This window comes from Gouania willdenowi, chromosome 6 (assembly GCF_900634775.1).
Source record: "Gouania willdenowi chromosome 6, fGouWil2.1, whole genome shotgun sequence".
In the NCBI taxonomy this organism is placed as follows: Eukaryota; Metazoa; Chordata; class Actinopteri; order Blenniiformes; family Gobiesocidae; genus Gouania; species Gouania willdenowi.
The window spans coordinates 11,434,416-11,445,520 of NC_041049.1; the positions used below are offsets into that span (position 1 = coordinate 11,434,416).

General features: G+C 37.4%; 1 protein-coding gene across 1 annotated transcript in view; it reads right to left on the minus strand.

The window, feature by feature from the left end:
* ube2h (ubiquitin-conjugating enzyme E2H (UBC8 homolog, yeast)) overlaps nt 1–9,707 on the minus strand; it is a 29,714-nt gene extending 20,007 nt beyond the window's left edge. The window contains exon 1 of the mRNA XM_028450225.1: nt 9,437–9,707. Coding sequence (XP_028306026.1) covers nt 9,437–9,489 — 53 coding nt within the window. The 5' untranslated portion in view covers nt 9,490–9,707. The remainder of the gene's footprint in view (nt 1–9,436) is intronic.
* Nucleotides 9,708–11,105: the final 1,398 nt, after the last annotated feature.

The window sequence follows — 11,105 nt, forward strand, 5'->3', positions numbered from 1 at the left end:
TGCAGATTTGGTTTATATTAGACACACACCACATTGCACTGGCTAACCACCTAGTGTGGGAGCTAAAGCAGCACAAAACTGAACAGGGCCAAGTTCTTTGTCTGCTCTGGTGAGAGACGAGAGCCCACCCACTGCAATCAAATGTGAATCCTTCACCTGCCCCTCCTCTCAAGCCTTTCACTAAATCAACAGTCTATTTACAGCGTTAGCGCAGTGTCTGTGCACGTGCGTTTGAGCAGCGTTAATGCACACACAAATGATAGCATCGCTAATGAACGCCAAAAGGAGCCAAGGAGGGTGCAACAATAGAAAGCCTCTAATGAGCATCTGATTGTAATGAAAAGACGACCCAGCTCGGGTTTGGAGATAAGACGGCAACGAAATTACTTTAAAACACTTCTAGGTAACTGGCAACGTGTGGAAGGCGGTAAACAGGCACGGCTAGGTTTATCAGTTTGACACAGATGTGAGATTGGCAAAGAGTAGAGTAGAGATTGCACTTTCTAAATAAAGTTTGGTTTTTTAAACTATTTTTATTGAAAAAGAAAAGAAATCTAAATATTTTAGGTCGACATCTTCAGATTACAATGTCATTTACTGTATAAGCAATCATGAAGACACTCTACAGAGCCTCCTTAAGATTTTCCACATTAAAGCACTTACGCAGAGGCAGGCAACACTTCTCAGTGTCAGAGAGAAACCTAAAAACATGCAAAACAAAGAAGGGCACTGCAGTCCATCTGTTTTTCTAAGGGAACTCAACCATGCGTGCAGGAAAATTCAATGTTTGCACTGTGGGGATTAACGGTGAGGGCCTCAAATCTCCGACTGTTAGTTGTTCTGCTTCTGGACCCTAAATAACAGGAGTGTCAATCAAGGTGGTCAGCCCCTCCTGACAAGAAGAGCAATCTGGCCTGAGTTTTTCTAGGGCTGTGTTCGAAATGGCATACTCCGTACTATGTAATACAAACTCAATGAATATATACTGTCTACAATATAGTATCTTGCCTATCGGCCGATACCGATATCAGCATGATTCATATATACTTTTTTATTTTATTTATTTAATTTATTAATTTAAAAAAAAAAAAAAAAAAAAAAAAAAAAAAAACTTATTTTGTAGTATGGAATGTTAAAAAAGGCTTGATGTTACTCAAAGAACAATAGTCAGCAACAGTAGGTATGAGAAAAACTGACCCATTTATTATTAACCAATTGGTTACATAATTTCTATCATAATAACAGTATTCTACAATTAAATAAAAAAAAAATTGGAAAAAATAAATAAATAATAAAATTTTTTTTTTAAAAATCGGAAAATCTGGAATTTTTTATCCGATATTCGTTTTCAGGCTAATTTTGGACCGATATCAGATCGGGACACCCCTAATACTGAGGCTAAATATCTCTGTTGATTCTCCAACTTTTGTAAGTTTGGAAAACATTTTAAGTGAGAAAGTGACCAAGTAGAATATCAACGTATGCTCATTTGATCGATAAAACTCCTGGAAACACATTTCATTCTGACATTTCGTAGATCTTCCATTGTGCTACTGACAAAAATTCTGGTCAACTTCAAAACAAGAGCCCTATTTACAAAAGCATTAAATACTGATGGAAAACGAGAAGAGATGCTTTTGTTTTGAAAAAGGGATGTTTGACTTTTAGCTTGAAGCCGGTCTCAGGACCATTTTACGTTCTGCTTACAATGCAACATGAAGCCGTTGAGTATGACTAGTGTGCCCACCGTGCATACTTCAAAAATGTCCCGATATAGTAGACATCCGGGTTTATCTCGCATACTCAATCTTTCCATTCTATCTAATGTGAACGCACTACATACTCATTTTGACATCAGACTTAGTATGAGTACACACCAAATATAGATAGGCTGAGTATCAGGATTGGAGCTCATTTTTAGGGGACAATAAGTGACTAGAAACAACATTAATAGTCGTAAAACTTCTTAAAAATTTAAGAGGAAACTTTTTGTGTACAAAATACATCCATAACCCATAAATGAAATGCTTTCTCGACCATTTCATTGGGGTACATTGGGACACACAAACTCCATCCCCAAACACAGGTCCCGAGTTATACCATGAGATTTTACTTGTAAATATATGTACCGGTAATATGGCCTTTAGTTTTTATATCAGGAGAGTTGAAAACAATGTAACAAAGCTTGTCAGTTAAGGCAGCTCCTTCTCTAAACCAGCCCTTTCCTCTTTTTATAGATGCATTATACTCCCCCTTCATTTAGTCCGTTTCTGAATCTGGAAAAAAGCTACGAAGCTGCTGGCTCCTTCCTTAAACTGAACTGTGTTTGGTTTGTTTAGTTCTACAACAATAGCGCTGAGTGCAGATTAGCTGCATGCGGCTGTGTGACATGGCCTGACACAGCAGTGGGAGGTGGAGGTCACAGGGGCTTCTGTAAATGGGGGGGAGGAGGAGGGGGGAGCGACACAAAGACCCAACTGCTGATGTGGTCCGGATGTAATGTCACAAGGACACAATAAAGGCGTGCACTGGGTCATGAGCACATAAACCTCTGGATTGGTATCCAACTTAGGAAGGATGGCCAAAGAATTGAAGTTATTTTCACGTGACAAAATTTTTTTTAATGAGAATGACGGATTTTTTTTATTTATTATTTGATGGTCGTAAATGAAAACTAGGTAAAAATGTATTAATACTTCTGTTAACACAGGACTAATTCCAATCGTAACCGGGTTCGTTGTTTCAAAAACAAGCCGCTAATGTGGTCGCTAGCACTGACTACAGGGAAGACTGAGAATTGAAACGATGTAATCCACTATAAAAGTGCGTTCACACCGCACGTCACTTCAGCGACTAGATTACATTCATAATCAATGTAAATGACAACGCCACTCCTATTCCAGCGACTCAATTTCGCGATCTGAATCGGTGGAAGTCTTTCAAAGTTGAACATTTTTAACTTTTCAAGCGACTTAGAATAAAACTGATTTTTTTCGATATCCAATCAGCAATGAGTCTCGCCCTACGTCACTCCCTCAATCGTCAAAGTAGACGAAGCGAGCAAAAAGCGCAACTATGTTCAAGCAACTCATCATAGGAAACTATAGTTGCTGAAGTCGCGTTGAGACGCTGGATCAGAAAGAGGAGTAGATTTTAATATTTATATTGGATATAAATGAAGGCAAGATGGTACACAAACTGTGTGAAATAACGACAATTACTGACAAAAGGATGAAAAACGTACAGCACCATCAGCAGGCGAAGCCAAGTATTGTACTTTGTGCTAGTGGACTAAAACCTTAGTCTGCTAAAACTAGACTTTTACTGAAATATAGCCCTGATGACTAAATCTCGACTATAACTAAGATGCAATTTAGTGAAAAGACTATGACAAAAAAATAAAGCAAAATTTGTAGACAAAATTAACACTGCAGGGTGGAAGAGAGTTGGAGGGCGGACAATTAAAAAAACATTTGTAGGAGAGTGAACCCTGGATGAAAACTTCAGTTGACATTTGAATAAATTACGCTAAATACAATAATAAGTGTTTCCAACTGTCAGTAAAAATGATAATTAGACACATCAGGAGAAAGCTTTTCAATATCCATAAAATTTCCAAAATCATAAAAGCACATGCTTTTGCAATTGAACTCTTCAAATACTCCCTGAAGGTCAACAAAAAACATGTCATGCTTTCTATTTGTACAGTTTTAGAAAAGCTATGAAGTTAGATATGTTGCAAAATGTGAGAGCTTGTAAAATGTGATGTGAGCGCTTGTAGTATGTGATTTCAGCTTGTGTAAAAAAAATCCACACGTGAAATAAACTTAATGTCACAAATGTTGGAAAAAAATGTAGAGACTGATATTTACACATAAAATTACAGCTGAAAACTTGTAATCCAACATTTATTCACATGTTTTTTAATTACTTGAGTAAATGATGGTTTACAACTACAACTCTCCGGTTACAACTTCTCCAATCTACCGCTACAGATGCACAAACTACTTTTCTCGTGTGAATCTGCGCTGCTTGAGTTTTGCTACACATTTTGCGAGATGTCTGTAACAAAACTGATTCATGCTCCCCTCACCGCTCCCCCGTGTGTGGGATTGACCAATCAGAAGCGAGGATTTGGAGACAGTGGGCTGTCTTTTTAGTGCAGCAGCAGGTGATATGACCGAAACAAAGTCATTTTTCTTCACTGTAAAGGCAGGAATGCTGAAATTTGCCTCCACAGATTGTTAGGAAAAGGTTCTTAGAGTCATTTATGACCGGCTGCTGTGCTAAAAAGACACAGCCCACTGTCTCCAAATCCTCGCTTCTGATTGGTCAATCCCACACACGGGGGAGCGGGGAGGGGAGGGGCCATTTCTACGAACATGAATCAGTTTTGCTACTCGCAAAATGTGTAGTAAAACTCAGGCAGCGCAGAATCACACGAGAAAAGTAGTTTGTGCATCTGTAGCGGTAGAATGGAGAAGTTGTAACCGGAGAGTTGTAGTTGTAAACCATCATTTACGCAAGTAATTAAAAAAACAACATTTTTTTTTTAAAAATGTTGGATTACAAATTTGCAGTTGTAATTTTATGTGTAAATATCTGTCTATACATTTTTTCCTCATTATTTGTGACATAAAAATTATTTCACGTGTGTGGATTTTTTATACACAAGCTCAAATCACATTCTACAAGCGCTCACATCACATTTTACAACTTCACATTGTATTCTACAAGCTCTCACATTTTGCAACATATCTACCTTCATAAAAGCGCTCGACTGTGATTCAAGAGCCCAAATTAAAATGACAGCAAATGTATAAAATGTGAATTTTGACTTTTTTTTTTTTTTTTTTTTAATGTACTTTAGGTAATATTTAACATATTATACAACTTTTTTTATGGGCTATTCAGATCTGTTTGTATTCCACTTTCTGCCTTGAAACCATAAAACCTGACCAAACATCTAGCTTTAGCCTTCACAATAAACATAGCACTTTAATTTACCTGTCCTCAAATTTTTGCAGTTTTCTGCTTAAAAAAAAAAAAAAAAAAAAAAAAAAAAAAAAAAAAAAAAGAGTAAAAACATTTTAAAGTGAGCAGAGCAATGACGACCACATGCAAATAATAGCATAGCATGACTTCCTATACAGTGTGTGCAGTCAGCCCCAAACAGGCTGAATGTAAAGCCCGTTAAAGACGGCACGCTCAAGCAAGAACATCCTGTTCTAAAATGAAAACAACATGTCCCACAGTCAGACAGGATACCAAATGGATCCAAGTTACATGGGCCATTAACAATATAGTTACACAAGGGTTTAAGTCTCATTCACTCTGCCATGAAGTAAGCATTGAATTAATTCTCCTGCCACTTACAGCTTTAACTCTCAAGCTGGGAGTAAAAACATAGTTATAATACAAAATAAATCATCCAGACCAGGACTAAATCAGAGTTGTAGCTACTGGCCTGTAAACACAGACTGTACACGGAGCAGTGCTGAAAGCAGTGTGTGGTTCTTCTGTTAGCTTAAGCCCCTTGTTTCTACATGTTGAGGTCATTGTGACATTCATTTGAGCAGATTCCCCTCTGCCCACTGCTCTACATTTCCAGCTCTCTAGTGGCAGCAGAAGCAAATGAATGCAAGAGGCCTTTCAGAAGCTGCTCCTGTCTACGAGGAGGTGTGAGTTTCAGGTTTTGGTTACGCCCGGGGTAGGGCGCATATATAGGGATAGAACTTTGGGACTGCTTTTGCTCTTGAGCACAAAGAAATGAATAAAAGTCAGCTTGAAGTCTGGAAAAAATGCTTATTAATTCTAATGTCAAGCAGAAAAACTGCAATGTCAAGAATAAATCCAAACACTCCTAGCTCTCCTTTCAACACAACACACAGGGTGGTCGACACCCACACTTGTTGACCACTTGTCTTTCTTGATATGGTAAAATCACACACACACACACACACACACACACACACACACACACACACACACACACACACACACACACACACACACACACACACACACACACACACACACACACACACACACACACACACACACACACACACACACACACACACACACACACACACACACACACACACACACACACACACACACACACACACACACACCATTGTAGAAAAAAGAGCAGGTGGCACACAACAAACCTGCTCTTGCCTGTCAGTCAAGTATCTCAAGGCAGAGTGGGGGAGTTTCACTAGTTCGAGGAGTGTGTCTGCACTCCTTACAAACTTTTGTTCAGCTCTCTGTTCATGGCTGTCACAACCTTTGCTAAAGCACAGTTGAGAAGGGAAGGCATACTCTACTCGTCCACTGCAAAACGTTCAACTATAAATGAAAACGATTACTGATGTAAGGAAAAACTTAAAGCCAAATTAAAATAATTCCCATCCCTAAAAACAAGCTATATTTATCTGGCATGGTGGTGTGGAGCTGGATGTCTAAAGGAAGGTCCAGGATTGCACGAGTCATGGATAGATCTAGAGCAGATGTTGGCAACTGGTGGCCACATGCCGTCCTCAGTGTAACTTTGTGGGGCCCCCAAAGTAAATGCACAAAATGACTAAAAAACACAGAAATAATAGATAATTACAAAAAATAATAATGCAAAAATAGACACCATTGCAGAAAAGAATTATCGAAAAATCCACACAAAAGGACATCAGTAATCAACAAAAGGGAAACAAATACACACAAAATTAAACGACAAAGACGGAAAAATTTGCAGAAAACATCATAAGCACACAAAATGAGAGAAAAATATAAAGACCTGTACAAAAATCACAGAAAAATACACACAAAAGGGGAACAAAAACACAAAATGACAACAAATATACACAAAATTATTCTATAAACACACAAGATGACTACAAATGCATATCCGAAAAACATACAAACAAAAAATATGCCAAACAACAAAAATGCTCAAAATTACAGAAAAATATAAAAACCCATACAAAATTACAGAAAAATACACAAAAGAGTAACAAAAATACACAAAATAAAAAATTACTCTATAAACACGCAAGACAATTAGAAATAAATATATGAAACATATACAAAGTTTACAAACAACAACAAAAATGGCAGAAAAATGTACCAAATGACAACAAAAACTGGTGATGTCCCGATACAACTATTTAATTTCCGATACGACACTGATATTCCAGCCTTGAATATTGGCCGATACAATATCAGCACGAATCATACATACATTAATTACTTATTTTCTAGTGTGGAATGTTAGAAAAAGCTTGATCAAGTGATGTTACTCAAACAAAGAACAATAGTCAGCAACAGTAGGTATGAAAAAAACTGACCCATTTATTAATATCGAATTAGTTACATACATTTTAACCTTTAACATAATATCTACAGTATTCTACAATTGAATAAATACAATATAAATTGGAGATTTTAGATGTGGTCCAATAAAATCCGATGTTCATTTTCTGGCTGATATCAGACCAATAATTGAGACACCCCTAATTAAAACACAAAAAACAAAAATGACTCCAGAAAACAAAACAAAAACGGAACGAGTAAAATATATTTTAAAAAGATTCCAATGAAAATACACAAAATGAGAAAAAAATATACAAAATGACAAGAAAAGTAGACAAAAATGAATTAAAAACAGAGACAAAAAGCAGGATAATTACATTTTTGTGGACCTGTAGCCAGTGATAGAACTTGCCCACCTCTGATCTACAATTGGAGGAAATTTTAACAAAGTGTCTATTGATACAAAAAGGTATCAATAGCCTACGGGATTACGGGCCATGCCAGGATGGCCGAGTGGTCTAAGGCGATGCACTCAAGGATTCTTACTTCTGCTAAGGTGGGTTCAAATCCCACTTTTGTCATATATATTTTTTCATTTTAACAAATTTAACAGGCAAATTCCACCTTTAAAAATACATATAAGAAAAAATAACCATTTTAGGGTATTTCCTGGGTTAAGTTTAAAATAAAAGGGCTAGCTAAAATTAAATACGTGTTAAAATAAAACTGACGGAACTTTAAGTCACGTGGTGCACCCTATCACGTCACCTAAACTGGCCAATGAGGGGTCGCTCCGTATGAATAGACAGACAATCTATTCATATGTTTCCGTATCAATTTTAACTCGCATCTTTCCATTATTGTCTATTTAAACGTTGTGACTGCTAGTGTACAAACAAACCTCATTTAACCCCATATTTGACGATGCTTTACTTCCATCCCATCAGCTGTTTTAAGCCCCTCCCTTCCTTCTATGGTTTCCTGTTAGTAACATACAGCCCAACCATTAAGCTGGGACATAATAAACCACCAAAACTAATTGATCATACACTTCCTTCTTTCATTGCATTGGTTTTATGAGCTGGAAATGGTGTTGTGCTCCTCTCTGTCAGCCACTAATTGTGGGTCAACACATGAATCAGCAGTACTGTACAACTGCAAACACCCAGATAAGAAGTTGGGGGGAAAAAAACACAGTAAGCAGCAGCAGCAGCACATTAAAGTGCAAAACAAGAGGCCCATGACACCTGCTGTAACACATTAAACAGCTGACACACACACACACACACAATTATGTTACAATTCTTTCCCAATGAAACCAGCTGAGGAACAAGGGTAGAAATGATAGACGGTGAAGCAGAGTGAGTCACACTGATCAGGTGGCCATTTTGATGTAGAAATTAACCAACAGACCCAGAGCTAGCAACGCTTCAAAGCAACATTTCAACTGGCGAACGCAGTGACATTGTTGGCAAACCTACAAAGTGTGACCACAAAGCTAAATCTACACATTTCCAGAGTGCTACAGAGTCATTGCAGTGACACAAATACTAGTAAAGACTCGAACAAAAGAGTGTGTGAGTGTGTGTGTGTGCTTCCCCCTTACAATGTTAGTCGTACGTTATGTAAACAAGCTACTGTGAAGCCAACAAATACACTAGTTTGGTCACAGAGAAAACTGGAGAAACTCAGCACACAAATAAACACAAGGCGTTACATCCGCTATTGTCTAAACAAGATAAATGACGTTATCGTTTCGCAGTGGATTTGGCCTCATTTTTTTTTTTAAAAAAGAACAACAACAACAGGAGTTTGTTGAGAATTGCTAGTGACCGATCTGATTAGCTCATATACAGATACAGCTGTTCCGATAAGCGACTGTGAAGGTTCGCAGAGCCAGAAATAGCTAACGCTTGGCTTTGCTAGCAAAATGTTGTTTACACAAAACACCAGTCATTCACAGTAAAAGCTGGCTCTGCCTGAATTCCTTCCTTTCTCTCTTTTTTACCCTTCAAGCTTCAGGGTTAACGCGAACAAACAAGCTTCGTCTACCGTTTCCTCACTGATCAGGACAAAGCTGAGCAGACAGCGACACAGACTGTTGTTTATGTTCAGAAAAGGATACAGTTTCACCACATCGGTGTCCATTCGCCTTTTACCCGGACTTGGAGACGACATTTTTTGCTATTGCCACCGCAGAACAACAGTCGGTACGCTGGTAGATCTAGCCCCAGGAACGCTAGAAGGTCTAGCAGACGGTACTATCCAAAAGTTAACATTGGCTTGAAGAATTGTTGCCAGTAAATCGTCTTCGCGGCTGAGTGTGTCTCTGTCCTACTGAGCTAACGTTGAACCTCTGCCGTTCACTGCTTTTCACCTATCCCTCCGCGTCTACGTCATATATCTTCGACATGACGTCAACAAACGTGTCCATCTTTGTAGTTTTCTCAGTCTTTTTATGATTTTTGGGGGTCATTTTTGTTGTGTGTATTTACCCAATTTAAGATAACTTGTGTTTATTTTGCGCAACTCTAGATAATGTGAATTTGCCTACACGTTCATATTTAAGGTACTTTATGTTAAATTGAAATTATAATCCAACTTTGAAAATGCATAGCTTTTTATCCACCCGTTGTTTTAACCTGGACTACAATCAGAGCAGCAATAGAGACATTTTGTGTTTTTTTTTATTTTTTTTTAAACAAGGCCTTAAAAACTATCTTTTTACAAAAGCTTTCTGCTAAATTATGCTTCATTGATTTTATTTGCTGTTTGTTTTATTATTGCTTTTATGTGTTGAATTTATTACATTTTGTTGCCCTTGTTTCTGTAACACTTTGCGATTACTAAATGTAAAGTGCTTTACAAATTAAAGTTATTATTACTATTATACTATTTTGGCGATCTATCAAATTGTAAGTGGCTATCCGTACGGTTGCCGTATCAATATACCGACATTCTATCCATTGGCCAGTTTAGGTCACGTGACTAAGACTAAACCTTACCCTAAACCTAACCCTGAAATTATTGCAATATTGAGTTATAACCTAACCCTAGGGTGAGCTAACCCTAAACCTAACCCCAACCCTAAGACGCTACGTACTTGTACTTCTGTAAACGTACCAATAGCACTGGGGGTTGTCGGTACAGCAACCGTACAAATAGACACTTTCTATATAAAAGTACAATATCGTCTATATTGACATGTTTTATTTTATAGCTTATTTTGTATTAAAATACTCGTTTTAGGCTTTTGCTACTTCCCTTAAACAAGCCAGACTACAGAACTCACTCACACATGCTGTCCGTTATAGGAGAAAAAGCCAAAAGTGGCAGATATCGCGCAGGCTAGCTATTACGGTAGCTACATATAATTGCGACATGACATCAAGCAACGCGTGACCATCATTGTCGTTTTCTGAGCTCTTTACACTTTACTTATGTTTATGTTGTACTACTCCAGATCATATAAATTCGTATTAGCCCGTTTCCAGTGTCACGTAATGAGTGCACATCGTACCGAGATTGAATATATGTGCACATATATGCGCACAACCGGAAAATGAATTTTTGCTAAAAAAAAATAAAAATAAAAAAAAAAAAATTCATTTTTATTTTTAAAGTGAACGGACACGTGTTTTATTTGTTTATTGGATTATAATCTCAGTACGGAGGTAAATTTAGACCATATCACACCGCCACAAAAATAAATAAATAAATAAATTATGAGATACAAACAGAGCATTTGCAGCAGTCTATTGACACTGTTAATAATAATTCATTCCAAACACATA